The sequence below is a fragment of the Oncorhynchus gorbuscha genome, linkage group LG01 (assembly GCF_021184085.1).
Source record: "Oncorhynchus gorbuscha isolate QuinsamMale2020 ecotype Even-year linkage group LG01, OgorEven_v1.0, whole genome shotgun sequence".
NCBI lineage: Eukaryota > Metazoa > Chordata > Actinopteri > Salmoniformes > Salmonidae > Oncorhynchus > Oncorhynchus gorbuscha.
In genome coordinates this window covers 85004506-85021721 of record NC_060173.1, presented here as the reverse complement: position 1 = coordinate 85021721, position 17216 = coordinate 85004506, and the positions used below count along the sequence as shown (strand labels likewise).

The 17216-nt window shown below is 41.5% G+C and overlaps 1 protein-coding gene across 7 annotated transcripts in view; it reads left to right on the top strand.

The window, feature by feature from the left end:
• LOC124044045 (probable ubiquitin carboxyl-terminal hydrolase FAF-X) overlaps positions 1 to 17216 on the top strand; it is an 85997-nt gene that overhangs the window by 28854 nt on the left and 39927 nt on the right. For 3 of the 7 annotated variants that reach the window (XM_046363419.1, XM_046363410.1, XM_046363401.1), the window contains exons 7-19: positions 1433 to 1548; positions 5206 to 5457; positions 5657 to 5795; positions 5954 to 6106; positions 7001 to 7105; positions 7282 to 7380; positions 10116 to 10223; positions 10393 to 10529; positions 11191 to 11229; positions 12161 to 12294; positions 14402 to 14492; positions 14849 to 14998; positions 15145 to 15373. In XM_046363419.1, coding sequence (XP_046219375.1) covers positions 1433 to 1548; positions 5206 to 5457; positions 5657 to 5795; positions 5954 to 6106; positions 7001 to 7105; positions 7282 to 7380; positions 10116 to 10223; positions 10393 to 10529; positions 11191 to 11229; positions 12161 to 12294; positions 14402 to 14492; positions 14849 to 14998; positions 15145 to 15373 — 1752 coding nt within the window. The remainder of the gene's footprint in view (positions 1 to 1432; positions 1549 to 5205; positions 5458 to 5656; positions 5796 to 5953; positions 6107 to 7000; positions 7106 to 7281; positions 7381 to 10115; positions 10224 to 10392; positions 10530 to 11190; positions 11230 to 12160; positions 12295 to 14401; positions 14493 to 14848; positions 14999 to 15144; positions 15374 to 17216) is intronic. The other 4 variants (XM_046363444.1, XM_046363454.1, XM_046363428.1 and 1 more) reach the window with 3 other exon arrangements.

Genomic DNA, 17216 nt, shown 5'->3' with positions numbered 1-17216 from the left:
CCAGGCGGTTCTACTGTTATGAGCGTCTTGTCTGCTAAATTAACAGAGCAATGCCATTACACAGCCATAGGCTTTTAGAAGCAAGCGCCGCTTCTGAGGTTACTGCCTTTTTAAGCTTGAGTTCCACAATATAATATAACCAGTTGATATTACGGTTTCAATAAATTAATCTTAAATGGCACTTGCTTTTTTTATTGACTGCATTTATATGTGGGGAAATTTATCAATTAGTATTTATCTATGATGGTTGTGATAAATTTGCTATTTTTGCGATTTGTTTGCAAGTACAAATCCGTTGTTCTAAAAAAAAAAAAAAAATTCTCCATTCAATTACTCCAAATAAATATCACGTGGGTACTGGAACAGTCAAACATTTCAAATGCCCATCTCTGGTTCCAAGGACTGTTACCACTACAACTTACTCCTGTTCGCCAAGATCTTTTTCCTAAATCACCAATAAACACCACTTCACTACATTTGCACACACTGTATTTAGATTTTTCTATTGTGTTATTGACTGTACGTTTGTTTATCCCATGTGTAACTCTGGGTTGTTTGTGTCGCACTGATTTGCTTTATCTTGGCCAAGTCGCAGTTGTAAATGAGAACTTTTTCTCAACTGGCCTACCTGGTTAAATAAAGGTGAAATAAAACATAAATTACCTGTAGCCAGGTGGATCAACTAAAATACATAATGAGGATTTTTTAATAAACTCATGTGCTGGGACTGATATTGGGGATACTGTGTGAATGTCTCTTTTTCTCCCATCTTAATCTCTTCATATCTGCACAATGAGAAATGTCCGGATACATTTTTTGAATTGAGACTAAATAAAATATCCTCTGGATATCTGCGATTGCCATAGAAACAGAGAACAGTCTTTTTAGTCATCTGTTGGCCTGCAATTTATTTTCTTGGAACAAATCTACAGAGCAGTATTGTTTGCTCTGGGCTTGCCGCCTTAGGGCCAGCGCACAGAAACAGAGGAGGATCCCTCCGTGCACTGCATAGAAAATGGAAGAGGGATGAAAATACAATAAAAGGATGCACTCGAGTGTTGTGGAGTTTAAATGAGAGTGGGCCATGCCAGGGAGAGTGTGATTTCTTCTATGAAAAGTGCGATGAATGGAGCGTGGGCCGGGGTGGTCAATGTGAACATTGTTGCGGAGGGAAGCAAAGGCGGCAGCTGCCTGTCTGCTGTAGATGGCAGGCAGCCCAATATGAACACTGCTGCAGCCTCTATGGGCATGTGGGTTGAATCAGAAGCCAACCAGTTCTCCTCTGATTTTCTCTTCAATCAACCCAAGCCTTTCTGTGTAATAGCTGCGAGACGAGAGGGATATATTTGTATAGCTCAACAACTTGAGTGAATAGTGGTCGGATGGTGAGTGTCTTTACCATATGTGTTCTTTTTTTGCTCTTTGTTTACAGGGCTGGTTGGTGGATTTAATAAACAAATTTGGCTCGTTAAATGGGTTTCAAACACTGCACGATCGCTTCATAGGTGGCCAAGCACTGAACGTCCAGATCATCGCCGCACTTATCAAGTGAGTTGGCCTGTGAACACACACGCTTTAATGCAGGGGTTTTCAAACTGGTCACTGGCCCCTTAGGGCAGGGGGTCTGTGAAATTGGCTTCAAAACTGCACAATCTTCTTATACCTTTCTAGTTGTTAGAGCTGTAGTGAGGTCAACATGGTGAGTCTACCAAATCTATTCATTTTAAAATGTTGATTACTTGCCATTACCATCCACCTGATAATAAGACATTATTTTTGTTGTTGTTGTTGCTGACATATATGGGTGTCCCTGGTTTGCCTGGGTGGGCGTCCCTGGGCAAGAAAAGGTTGAGAACTCCTGCTTTAATAGATTACATTTAATAGCATGTTTCACTACATTTCCAAGTGCTTTCTACATCACACTCCCCGTTGTATTTATTTGGACAGTGAATCTACATTTGTTCAATGTAGCTCTATACTCTAGTATTTATATACGAGGCGACAGTACATAATGTCACCTTTTACTCAATGGTATTTCCATACGTATGTTTTACAGCTTAGAAATGAAAGCACTTTATGTATCTTGCCCCCCACAAATTCACTTTATATGAAACATTCAGACCACTTCACTTTTTCCACATTTTGTTATGTTACAGCTTTATTTAAAAATGGAATCCATTAAAAAAAAATCCTCAGCAATCTACACACTACTCTATAATGAGAAAGTGAAAACAGGTTTTTAGAACATTTTTGTAAATGTATTCAAGTTAAATAAGAGACCTTATTTACAAGTATTCAGACCCTTTGCTAGACTCGAAATTGAGCTCAGGATGCACTCCTGTTTACATTGATCATCCTTGAGATGTTTCTACAACTTGATTGGAGTCCACCTGTGTTGAATTAAATTGATTGGACATGATTTGGAAAGGCACACACCTGTCTATATAAGGTCCCACAGTTGACAGTGCATGTTAGAGCAGAAGGAATTGTCCATAGACCTCCGAGACAAGATTGTATAGAGGCACAGATCTGGGGAAGGATACCAGATTTGTGTCTTTAGTGAGCTAACCAGTTAGTTAACGTTAGCACACAGTTTGTGTAGTCATACCTTTTCACATGGTGACATGCTAGCTTTAGCCCACCAGTGAAGGGATATTTAGCTAGCTAGCTAGGTAACATTAACTCACTATTTGTGTAGACAGACTTGCTAGCTAACATTGTGTCGAGGCACAGAAAAGGGGGAAGGGTACCAAAAAATGTCAGCAGCATTGAAGGTCCTCAATAACACTGTGGCGTCCATCATTCTTAAATGGAATAAGTTTGGAACCACCAAGTCTCTTCGTAGAGCCTGCAGCCCGGCCAAACTGAGCAATCGGGGGAGAAGGGCCTTGGTCAGGTGACCAAGAACCCGATGGTCACTCTGACAGAGCTCCGGAGTTCCTTTGTTGAGATGGGAGAACCTTCCAGAAGGACAACCATCTCTGTAGCCTGTTTGGAATTTGCCAAAAGGCACTTAGACTCTCATGAGAAACAAGATTATCTGGTCTGGTGAAACCAAGATTCAACACTTTGGCCTAAAGTGAAGGTTCACCTTTCGACAGGACAATGACCCTAAGCACACAGCCAAGACAACGCAGGAGAGGCTTCGGTACAAGTCTCTGAATGCCCTTGAGTGGCCCAGCCAGAGCCCGGACTTGAACCCGATCTAACATCTCTGGAGAGACCTGAAAATAGCTGTGTAGCGACGCTCCCCATCCAACCTGACAGAGCTTGAGATGATCTGCAGAGAAGAATGGGAGGAACTCCCCAAATACAGGTGTGCCAAGCTTGTAGTGTCATACCCAAGAAGACTCGAGGATGTAATTGCTGCCAAAGATGCTTCAATAAAGTACTGAGTGAAGGGTCTTGATACTTATGTAGATGTGATATTTATGTTTTTTTTCATATTTAATACATTTGCAAAAAATCTGTTTTTGCTTCGTCATTATGAGGTATTGTGGGTAGATTGAGGGGGTGAAAACGATTTTAGTCCATTTTAGAATAAGCACCAAACCTAACAAAATGTGGAAAAAGTCCAGGTCTGAATACTTCCGAAGGCTAACTCAACTCCATGCACCACCAGTGTATATCATCCCACCAGTAAAGAAGGCCTTAGGTTCTTGCTCTGATAGCTGTCTTCATGATTGGATTGATGAAGATGCTTTAATGTGGCCCATAGAACAATCAAACCCACAACTCTTGTTTTTTTTAATAAACATGCTTCAACATGTAGACTGGGTTCATATGGTCATGAAAATCCTGGAAAACTCATGGAGTTTTATAATGGTGTTTTACAGGCCTGGAAAATATTTGGAAAATGATCAAATCCGAAAAGTTTTGGAAAGTAATTGAAATGTATTTAATCATTTTGGTTAATGTAAGTTATTTAGCCATGGTTTTTAAATATTTTGTCAATCAAATAAAAATCCACATACCAGCCAGGATCGGAATGACACTTTAGCGCGTCTTTGTTTGCGTGCATCACCTGCATGTGTGCGAGACGAGTGGGCCATAACTAAAGGAGAGACAGTAGGACATTGCAGCAGCAGGTAGGCCAATAAAATATGATAAAGAACAGATGAATAACTAGGTAGCCAATTCAAAACATTTAATTGTAGCCTTTAGTTTACCATTTTATCTATTATTAGCATGTATTCATGTCCCAAAAAACTTTCCCCCAACACTTGCGAATAAGGCCATTCAAAGTTTTTTTTTTTTTTTTTTACGATTCATATGATTAATTGATATTATTATTTTTGATTTAACTAACAATTCACTCCGCCATTATATTAGTTGGGATTTGGTTCAATTACAGGGAATTTAGTAATGTGAATCAAAAAAAAATTGTTGAATCGGGAACTGTAATTTTAAGAAATAATATTTGATGTAGTCTAGGATTATGTGGCTTCAACTTGTGTTGTAGATGCTTCCAATTGATTTGTGCATCCAATGTATGGGACATTGCAGGCTAACTAGTATCTATTGAGTTGCAAAGTAAACACTTCTAAGATAAGTATGACAAAACCTATATATGACTAAAATGTCAAAGAAAGTATGTGGGCTTGCTTCAACTGAATATCAAGATTTGTAGCCTAACGTGGCCATTTGCTCTTTGATATATTGAAAAGGCAAATTGTTTTCAAAAGGCAAACGTATTTGGTTGTAATGTTGCAATGTTACACATCAAGGGTGGTCAACCATCCTCCCTGAGAGCTAATGGGTGTGCAGACTTTTATTGCAGTCCCCTTAAAACTAATCATATTTTAGAAATGAACTGCTCAATCAGACCTTGATGAACTGTTTGAGCAGGGCTTGATCAAAAGCCTGCACACACAGTAGCCCTCCAGATTTAGGATTGACCATGTGTTTTATACAGTTGCCTAACAGGTATTCTATGTGGGGGGTTAAGTTCCTTGCACACCGACAGAAGATGGTACATGGGATCAGAGAACATCCTCCCAGTATCGATACCACATTAGGCATACTTTTTTAAACGTACGTGGAGATACCGCCAATTGTTGGATATGGAAATTTGGTTAAAAGTCATGGAGAGTAATGGAAAATTCATAGAATTCCATCGGTTAAAATGTGTATGAACCCTATATAGAGCTATGGGAATGACTTGGTCTACTGGACGTGTTGCGACTGTTTTGTGTTGTCCTCCAGGCCTTTTGGGCAGTGTTACGAGTTCCTCACATTGCACACGGTGAAGAAGTACTTCCTGCCTGTCATCGAGATGGTTCCTCAGTTTCTGGAGAACCTGACAGATGAGGAGCTGAAGAAGGAGGCCAAGAACGAAGCCAAAAATGACGCCCTGTCCATGATCATCAAGTCCCTGAAGAACCTGGCCTCCAGGGTGCCTGGGCAGGAGGAGACCGTGAAGAGTTTAGAGATTTTTAGGTTAAAAATGATTCTTAGGTGAGTTCGCTTCAGAACAAACTGTCTTAAAGCTTTTGTTTTAAAACACCTGCCTTTCAAACTGTTGGCTGAATGCTAACCTGAGATGTGCACAAAACATGTATTCATGTCAATAAGGGTTTTGTAGTCTTTCATTAGGGATTGCCCCAATGTGAACTATTTGTTGATAGTAATCTGTGGTGGTTGTTTTCATCCACAGGTTATTGCAAATTTCCTCTTTTAATGGCAAAATGAATGCACTAAATGAAGTAAACAAGGTAATCTCAAGTGTGTCCTACTATACACATCGACATGGCAACCCTGAGGAAGAGGAGTGGCTTACTGCAGAGCGCATGGCGGTGAGTTAACCACCAGCCTATCAAATGTATTTTTATAACGAGCGCTTTTGTCACAAAGTGCGTAATATAGAGAGTGTACCTTGGTGTTGTTTCTGGTGGCATAGTCAGCAGAACTGTTGGTGTTTGAGTGGAGATTGAAAGATGCCTCTGTCTCTCAGGAGTGGATCCAGCAGAACCACATCCTGTCCATCGTGCTGAGGGACAGTCTGCACCAGCCTCAGTACGTAGAAAAACTAGAGAAGATACTTCGCTTCGTCATCAAAGAGAAAGCTCTTACCATGCAGGACCTGGACAACATCTGGGCTGCACAGGTACTGTGTGTTTGAAGAGAGAGCCATTGATTATCACACACATCGTGCATGGTTCAGGTGAAAGGGATATGACCTATAACTAGGGCAAAGCTTTTTTTGTGTACTTATTAGCAGGTATTTCCAGAATTATCCACAATAATTGCTGCAGATAAAAAATCCTAGGAAATGTGCTGTAATTGACACAAGTTGTCTCCAGTCAATGTCTGGTTTTGCGTGTTTGTTTGCGTGATTGGCTGAGTCGGGAGGCGTAGCTCTGTGAATCTTAATCTCACAAAACCTATTATTTGTGAGGGAATACGATTTGTAGATCAGTGATTCTATACTTCTCCAACAGACTCAGAAGTTGTAGCAAAAAAATATGTTAAATTCAGTGCAGTTAAAGGGGAAAGTCAATGAAACCAACCATGGAATTGTATTCAAATGAATTTGGGGGGTAGCCCAGACTGGAACTCGAACCTGGGTCCAGCAACTGTCAAGCCAACACCTTAAGTGGCAGAGCTACGCATTTTCTGATCCCTCCGCCAAACACAAACACACAACCAGACATTGATTGATTGATTTGGAGATGGCTTGTGTCAATTACAAAATAATTCCTAGGATTTCTTACCTGCAGCAACACTCGTGGTTAATGCTGGAAATACCGGTAAAAGCACAGTGCCTCAAAAAGTGCACCAAAAGCATGGTTCTACCCGTAACGGCTCTAAAAGCAGAATGGGAAATCCCTTGTCTTAGCTGGGGCATTTCCAGGTCATTGGGTTTGATCGGTTGACGCCCTTTCCTAAGCATGGCTCGGTCCATTAAATTATGGTTATGTGCTCCTGCATTGTCTATCGGAGGCTGGAAATAGGAAATGTGATTGTTTACATGTTTGTTGACACTTTGTTCCACCTGCAGGCTGGTAAACATGAGGCCATCGTGAAGAACGTCCACGACCTCCTGGCCAAGCTGGCCTGGGACTTCTCCCCTGAGCAGCTCGACCACCTTTTTGACTGCTTCAAGGTGAGAGACTTCTCTCCGTTCACACACACACACACACACACACACACACACACACACACACACACACACACACACACACACACACACACACACACACACACACACACACACACACACACACACACACACACACACACTGCTCTCCTAACCCCCGTGGTGGTGTTTGTGGCCTGCAGGCGAGTTGGACGAACGCTAGTAAGAAGCAGCGTGAGAAGCTGCTGGAGCTGATCCGTCGTCTGGCGGAGGATGACAAGGATGGAGTGATGGCCCACAAGGTAATCAGGGCTCGACATTCAGGTCAATTTGCCAGTCCAGACGGGGTCAGTGACAAATGAAAGCTACTGGGCCCGAATGGAACAAAATACTGACCAGGTCAAGATCTATCAGTAAAGTGAATGATGCGAGCATAATTTCAATAGCAGGTGATTTTATCTTCCATTAGTTTGTAGCAAGTATCCTATACACGGTTCATACAGACAAATGCAAGGACTTTCAATGACTTTTTTTCAAGCACTTCATTGTAATTTTCAAGGACCTACATGTTATATTTCATTGTTGTAATAGACGAAAGAAATAAAACTTCACCCCCAAAAATGTTTGAAAAAAGTATACATTAGCATAATTTGTTTTATTTTATTGGCTCTTCTTAACAGCATTATGCATTGACATTGACATGTATTTTTATTTATTCATAAATGTGTCAAAATGTGGGCATTGCCTGACTAAATAGACTGCATGCAGCAATAGATGTTCCTGACACATAAACATGAAGTCTGTCCATGTAGTAGCTAGTCAGTCTCGCCATTTGAGATGTTGAAGAGTTATTGTATGCTTGAAACAGCAGCATGCCAGCAGCATACCACTGCTGGCTTGCTTCTGAAGCTGAGCAGGGTTGGTCCTAGTCAGTCCCTGGATGGGAGACCAGATGCTGCTGGAAGTGGTGTTGGAGGTCCAGTAGGAGGCACTCTTTCCTCTGGTCTAAAAAACACTGCCCTGTGTAGGGTGCTGTATTTTGAATGGGACGTTAAATGGGTGTCCTGACTCTCTGAGGTTATTAAAGATCCCATGACACTTATCGTAAGAGTAGGGGTGTTAACCCCGGTGTCCTGGCTAAATTCCCAATCTGGCCCTCAAACCATCACGGTCACCTAATAATCCCCAGTTTACAATTGGCTCTTTCATCCCCCTCCTCTCCCCTGTAACTATTCCCCAGGACGTTACTGTAATTGAGAATGTTCTCAGTCAATTTACCTGGTAAAATAACGGATGAATAAAATACATTTTAAAAAACGAGAAAGTGAGCAAAAAACGGGTTCCCTTTGTAATAATATATCCTTCCGTACATGGTTTTACCCCAACAAAAGCAACCGAATAGCGCAGCACCTATCAATTGAAATGGCTTGAAACAAATGATAGCGGCTACATCTCTCATAAAAACGGATCATAAAGGAAATCGTGAATCGGCCTAATTATATTGGAGCCGTTGAACTTCTAAATTGGCTACCAGCATGTCAAGGACTTTTCAAGGACCAAATAGCCTCTCTCTGCCCAACAGATATCTCAAACTAGGCTGTGTGCTCTCTCTGCCCAACAGATTAGCTCAAACTAGGCTGTGTGCTCTCTCTGCCCAACAGATTAGCTCAAACTAGGCTGTGTGCTCTCTCTGCCCAACAGATTAGCTCAAACTAGGCTGTGTGCTCTCTCTGCCCAACAGATTAGCTCAAACTAGGCTGTGTGCTCTCTCTGCCCAACAGATATCTCAAACTAGGCTGTGTGCTCTCTCCGCCCAACAGATTATCTCAAACTACGCTGTGTGCGGCGCTGAGCGATTAAGCATTTTAAACTGAACAAAAATATTAACGCAACATGCAACAATTTCAAAGATTTTTGTGAGTTACAGTTCTAATAAGGAAATACTTCAATTGAAATCAATTCATTAGGCCCTAATCTATGGATTTCACATGACTAGGCAGGGGTGCAGCCATGGTGGTCCTTGGAAGGCAGCCAGGCCCACCCACCGGGGAGCCAGGCCAAGCAAATCAGAATGTGTTTTTCCCCCACAAATTGGCTTTATTACAGGCAGAAATACCCCCCCTCAAATAATTCTGCAGGTGAAGAAGCCGGATGTGGAGGTCCTGGGCTGGCGTGGTTACACGTGGTCTGTGGTTGTGAGGCTGGTTAGACTGCCAAATTCTCTAAAACGGTTGGAGGCAGTAGAGAAATTATGGTAGAGAAATTAACATTACATTCTCTGGAAACAGCTCTGGTGGACATTCCTGCAGTCAGCACGCTAATTGCACGCTCCCTCAACTTGAGACATCTGTGGCATTGTATTGTGACAAAACTGCACATTTTAGAGTGACCTTTTATTGTCCCCGTGATCATGCTGTTTAATCAGCATCTTGATATGACACACCTGTCAGGTGGCTGGATTATCTTGGCAAAATGCTCACTAACTGGGATGTTAACAAATTTGTGCACTACATTTGAGAGAAACCTTTTTGTACATATGTAACATTTCTGTGATTTTTTTTTTTCAGCTTATGAAAGATGGGACCAACACTTTACATGTTGCACTTATTTTTGTTCAGTATACATAATGAACTAGCAGTTTAGGGAATTCATGTTTTTTTAAACAGTTATATATCCTTAACCTTTTTTTCACTGGCCCAAGCGGACCACTGACTGGGATGATAGACTGGCCCGAGGAGTTTCCTAAACCTCCCCTGGCCCGAGGGGTTTCCTAAACCTCCCCTGGCCCGAGGGGTTTCCTAAACCTCCCCTGGCCCGAGGGGTTTCCTAAACCTCCCCTGGCCCGAGGGGTTTCCTAAACCTCCCCTGGCCCGAGGGGTTTCCTAAATCTCCCCTGGCCCGGGGGGTTTCCTAAACCTCCCCTGGCTCGAGGGCAGCCCTGAATGTCAAGCATTGGTTAAAGAGATGTCTTATTCCAGCTCCTTGTGCTCTGTTTGGATAGAAGTACTGAAGGTTCCTCTCCTCCTCTCACCACAAGGTGCTGAACCTGTTGTGGAACCTGGCTCACAGCGATGACGTGCCTGTAGACATCATGGACCAGGCCCTCAGTGCTCACATTAAGATACTGGACTACAGTTGCTCTCAGGTAATACTAAGTACCAGTCAAGAGCCAGGCAACTGCTTTCCCACACGGCTCAAGGTACTGAAAACCAATCAATTAAGATTTATTTGAAGCGGTCTATTGGAGTGTTCAGAAGAATTGGCTTATGGCTGTGTGTGTGTTCCTTGAATACGGATGTTCGTGTTCATTTCAGGATCGAGACACGCAGAAGATCCAGTGGATCGATCGCTTCATAGAAGAGTTGCGCACCAATGACAAATGGGTGATTCCTGCACTAAAGCAGATCCGAGAGATCTGTAGCCTGTTCGGAGAGGCTCCTCAGAATCTCAGGTAAGGAGATGGTCAGAGTTCAACTACGGGCTTGGAGGAGGGACATAGTTGAACATGCTAGTGATTGACAAAGGAATGGAAACAGAATGAGTACAAATGGAGTATTATTCAGGGCGTAACAGATATAAATGCACAGTGTAGAGCAGACTTTTTTTGTTATGTACAAAAGGGATTTGTCAGCTCAATACTTTACGTTTCTATCTGCAACATTTTAAATCGTTAAATATTTCACCCCACTTAAAAAAGGCTAATTTTTGTTGTGCTCAGAATGCTATGCTTGGTTATACATTTACTCTACGCATTTAAAGCATGGCTTTGATTTTTCACATAGCTGACACAGATGTCTCTGGCATTTTAATCACATTTCCAGAGAGGCTGAGGCATGCCAACTCTTTTGTAAACAGGGATTCTCTGTCAACAGTCTGTGACTTGACCTTGCCACCCAGTTTGACCAGGTTTTCACTAACGCTTAGACTGGGAGCATTCTTGAAGACTAAAACTGAGCGAATGTATCTTGCTTCTTAAACGCTGAGCTCTCAAAGTAGCATGGAGATTGTTGAATAAGGTGCTGCTTTTAATAACAACGTGCAGTTGTACTGACTGAAATAGTACAAGTAAATGCAGCAAATATGTAGCACACCACATGCCTGTTGTTTTTCAGAAAGAAAATTCCTATTAACATACAAACGAACTTAGCGGGGTAAGTTGACAGCTAATTTGGGGGATATTATGGCAATATTTTGTATAAATTGTAAATCATTTCTAATTTACTCTCTCTCAGATGGTACAACAGATCTGTAATGTTTATTTTCATTAATTAATCTGCTTTAGCAAACCTCTTTCAGGGTAAATCTCAAATTACGCCCTATTCCTTATACACTACTGCACTACCTTTGACCAGAGCCACAAATGACCACAAACAGTGCACTAACCTTTGACCAGAGCCACACAGGGCTCTTGTCAAGTAGTGCATTATTTGGGGAATTGGGTGCAAAAGTATTTCAATACCAAGGGAAAAGGGTGTCACACTGAAATGCGTCTTTTTCTGCACCTGCTCTTCTTAGCTCCAATCACTGACTGTTTGCAGGGTGACATTTTGGGGGGCATTTCTGAGTGTGCTGCATACTCACATTTCCGGAACAACACGACATCCTAGTAATTTTAAGACTGAAATTCCTCAACATTTCTCTTGCCACACACACACACACACACACACACACACACACACACACACACACACACACACACACACACACACACACACACACACACACACACACACACACACACACACACACACACACACACACACACACACACACACACACACACAGATAATGGCTTACTGGTTAGAACAGTCGATATACCAAAATGGATTTCTTTAAGCTACAGGTGCAGATAAGCAACAAAATTCCACTAATTGTACACGCAAATCATTGTAATCATTTCATTAGTAGGAGTGGGAGTATAAGTTGAAGTTGTCTACTTGTCATAGACATGGTGGCTAAGTCTCTGAACTTTTGTCTCTCTTTTCCACCCTCTCTCTCCATCTCTCTCTCCCTCCAACTATCTTTCTCTCTCCATTTCTTTCTCTCTTCATATCTCTCTCCACCTCACTCTCTGCTATACAGTCAGACTCAGAGGAGTCCTCATGTGTTCTATCGTCATGACCTGATCAACCAGCTCCAACACAACCATGCCCTGGTCACGCTGGTGGCTGAGAACCTCTCTGCCTACATGGAGACCATGAGGCAGTTCTCTAAAGGTACCTGACACAGTGGATTCGATTTTCTCATTAATCAAAATTGCCTCATTCTTGACTTTCAGACTTCTTCAGAAATACTACACTGAGTGTACAAAACATTAGGAGCACCTTCCTAATATTGAGTTGTGCCCTCAGAACTGCCTCAATTCGTCGGGGCATGGACTCTACAAGGTGTCGAAAGTGTTCCACGGGGAGGCTGGCCCAAGTCGACTCCAATGCTTCCCACAGTTGTGTCAATTTGGCTGGACTTCCTTTTTGTGGTAGATCATTTTTGATGTTCAGCGTGAAAAACCCAGCAGCGCTGCAGGTCTTGACACAGTCAAACTGGTGTGGCTGACACTTACTACCAAAACCCTGTTCAAAGGCTCTTAAATGTTTTGTCTTGTCCATTCATCCTCTGAATGGCACACATACACAATCCATGTCTCAATTGTCATGAGGCTTAAAAAATCCTTCTCTCCTCCCCTTCATCTACACCAGTGGTGACCTTCCTTTTCTGTGTAAAGATCACTTTCGCGGTCAAAAAGCAAGCCGAGATCTACCAATCTGTTTTTTTTTCAACATGACTCAAATGTAACATTAACCCAATAAAAACAGTTCTGTAGGTTCTGTAAGTTTGCAATAGGCAGGCCTAATACATTATCACAGCATATTGGCTATATGCCTGTCCTGCCAATATCGTTCTTCTATACAGACCATATTATATTTCAAAACTCTAGCTTTGATAACAAAATAGATCAGTAGTTGGTGTACAACTTATGAGGCACAGCTGAAGTATAAATTGAAATAATTATCAAATAATTAGCTTTTATTTTACTGGACTGATGGTACCTGCATTTCATGGTCATGGTACTTTCAAGACAACTGGGAACACAGGGTGAAAAAACTAGGTCAAATCACAACGTCCGTGATGCTCCGGTTGGATGACCATTTAAAACTATTTTTCCCAGTCGGATCTAGTTTTTTTTTTCTTTTTTCAAATTCCCTGTTGTCTTGGTATTTGGTATTTTATTAGGATCATTAGCTGTCGCGAATGTCGGAGATGTCAGAGTTCCCAGATGTTTTGAACATTGCATTAGTCTCAGCGAAGGGAAGGAGAGATCAGCAGAGGTTTATCCTCTCACGGTGAGACTGAGCAGAGAGAGGGGACAGTCTTCAGTGAAAGTGAAATATTCCTCGATTTTAAAATGAACACGATGAGCTTCGAATAATTATACAAATGCAGGGCTACTCATTCATTTCAGCGTGAGTGGGAATAGGGAGAAGAGCTTTTATGTTTTAATATATATATATATATATATTTATATATATATATATATATTTATATATATATATATATTTATATATATATATTTATATATATATATTTATATATATATATATTTATATATATATATATATATTTATATATATATATTTATATATATATATATATATTTATATATATATATATATATATTTATATATATTTTTTTACATGAAATCATAACAGCAGCTCTTTGCTATATTCTTTGAGTCTCTCTGGTCATGGTTTTAAAAGTGATGATATTTTACATAGGCTAGTATCCAACCTGTAGGCACTGTGATTTGAGCTATTCGATTGGCCAGCGCAGTGGACACGCTCGATTTAACCATAGATCTCCAAGTCTGCCGGGTAGGAGAAGTTAGTCATTCCAGACATTTCAATTGTTCAAAATGGCAACACTTTGCCTACCCCGGTGCGCAGGGCTTCTGAATCAAGTGCACCTACCGACAAAAGTGAAACAATACAAAAAGGTGTGCAAGCCTTTATCATTGGCTTTTCTACAGAAATGTTTGGTGATCGACTAGGAATGCTTGAAGATCGAACAGTTGATTGCGATCGACCGGTTGGTGACCACTGATATGAAGTGGATTTTGCAAGTGGCCATGGCTTTCACCTGATCAGTCTGTCATGGAAAGTAAAGAGCAGGTGTTCCTAACGTTTTGTACACTGTGTTTCTCTACATTCTCTACCCTCTGTATCTAACCCTGGGCAGTTAGCATGTTACTTTTCCATTTGAAAAACATCAGTATTTGCGTGATATTTAAAGATACCCTGATGTAGATGGTCCTGTGTGTTATGTAGCCGAGCAGGCAGAGTTTGACCCCCAGACGGTGAGGGCAGGGAGCCGCTACAGCCACGTACAGGAAGTCCAGGAGAGACTCAACTTCCTGAGGTATGACATCACATCTGCGGGGTTGTATTAATTAGGCACCAAACTGAAGAAAACACACTGAAACAGGCATGAGTCACTGTCTGTACTTGTCCAATAAGAAGAACTAATTGTTATTTTACTTTGCAAAACACTTTTAAAATGTTTTCCTTTGTGTGACCTAATGAATACGACCCAGCTCCATCTTCATGAATACAATGAATGGAATTGAGCCATGAACTAAGCCACTGTCGTCTGACCTTCATGGAATTGAGCCATGAACTAAGCCACTGTCGTCTGACCTTCATGGAATTGAGCCATGAACTAAGCCACTGTCGTCTGACCTTCATGGTTAATGTATGTGTCTGTGTTGTCCCCAGGTTCCTGCTGAAGGATGGCCAGTTGTGGCTCTGTGCTCCTCAGGCCAAACAGATCTGGAAGTGCCTGGCCGAAAACGCTGTCTTCCTATGTGATAGAGAGGCCTGCTTCAAATGGTACGCTGCCATCATCAATATTATCACCTCGAAAGGGTGAATATGGCTCCAACATGTTTCAATTTATGTTATTTCCTTTCTCTCTGTCATGGAGAACAAGTCAAATATTCAACATTTTCTCAAATTAAATGTTCTCAACAATGACAAAAAAACACCCACTCAACTCTGTTGTTCATCCCCAGGTACTCCAAGCTGATGGGAGATGAGCCAGACCTGGACCCAGACATTAACAAGGACTTCTTTGAGAACAACGTCCTCCAGCTGGACCCATCTCTGCTCACAGAGAACGGCATGAAGTGCTTCGAGAGGTTCTTCAAGGCTGTCAACTGTCGGGAGGGAAAGCTGGTGGCCAAACGCAGGGCCTACATGATGGACGACCTGGAGCTCATAGGACTGGACTACCTCTGGAGGGTGAGTTATTAGCTTTTTCACTATAACAGACAGCTGTTGTTACTCGTAAGTAGGGCTGGGAATTGGCAGGGACCTCAATGTCGATATTATCACGATACTTAGGTGTTGATACGATATGTATTGTGAATCACACAATTGTGTGTGTGTATTTATATTTATCACACACACACACACACACACACACACACACACACACACACACACACACACACACACACACACACACACACACACACACACACACACACACACACACACACACACACACACACACACACACACACACACACACACACACACACACAGTACAAGTCAAAAGTTTGGACACCTACTCATTCAAGGGTTTTTATTTATTTTTACTATTTTCTACATTGTAGAATAATAGTGAAGACATCAAAACTATGAAATAACACATATGGAATCATGTAGTAACCCAAAAAGTGTTAAACAAATCAAAGTATATTTAAGATTTTAGATTCTTCAAAGTAACCGCCCTTTGCCTTGATAACAGCTTTGCACACTCTTGGTATTCTCTCAACCAGCTTCACCTGGAATGCTTTTCCAACAGTCTTGAAGGAGTTCCCACATATGCTGAGCACTTGTTGGCTGCTTTTCCTTCACTCTGCGGTCCAATTCATTGCAAACCATCTCATTTGGGTAGACGTCGGGTGGTTGTGGGAGCCAGGTCATCTGATGCAGCACTCCATCACTCTCCTTTCTTGGTTAAATAGCCTTTACACAGCCTGGAGGTCTGTTGGGTCATTTTCCTGTTGAAAAACAAATGCTAGTCCCAGATTGGATGGCGTATCACTGCAGAATGATGTGGTAGGCTCGCTGGTTCTGTGCCTTGAATTCTAAATAAATCACAGTGTCACCAGCAAAGCACTCCTACACCATCACACCACCTCCTCCATGCTTCATGGTGGGAACCACACATGCAGAGATAATCCGTTCACCCACTCTGCGTCTCACAAAGAAACGGCGGTTGGAACCAAAAGTCTCACATTTGGACTCATCAAACCAAAGGACAGATTTCTACCGGTTTAATGTCCATTCCTCATGTTTCTTGGCCCAAGCAAGTCTCTTCTTATTATTAGTGTCCTTTAGTAGAGGTTTGGTTTTCAGCAATTTGACCATCAAGGCCTGATTCACACAGTCTCCTCTGAACAGTTAATGTGCCTGTTACTTGAACTCTGTAAAGCATTTATTTGGGCTGCAATCTGAGGTGCAGTTAACTCTAATGAGCTTATCCTCTGCAGCAGAAGTAACTCTGGGTTTTCCTTTCCTGTGGCAGTCCACATGAGAGCCAGTTTCATTATAGTGCTTGATGGTTTTTGCGACTGCACTTGAAGAAACTTTCAATGTTCTTGAAATGTTTTTGTATTGACTGACCTTCATGTCTTAAAGTAATGATGGACTGTTATTTCTCTTTAGTTATTTGAGCTGTTCTTACCATAAAATGGACTTGGTCTTTTACCAAATAGGGCTATCTTTTGTATACCACCCCTACCTTGTCAGAACACAACTGATTGGTTGAAACGCATTAAGAAGGAAAGAAATTCCACAAATAAAATTTTAAGAAGGCACACCTGTTAATTGAAATTCATTCCAGGTGACTACCTGTCATCAAGGAAAAGGGTGGCTACTTTGAAGAATTTCAAATCTAAACTATACTTTGATTTGTTTAACACTTTTTTGGTTATTACATGATTCCATATGTGTTATTTCATAGTTTTGATGTCTTCACTATTATTCTACAATGTAGTAAAAATAAAGAAAAACCCTTGAATGAGTAGGTGTCACCACATTTTTGGCTGGCACTGTATATACAGTGCATTCGGAT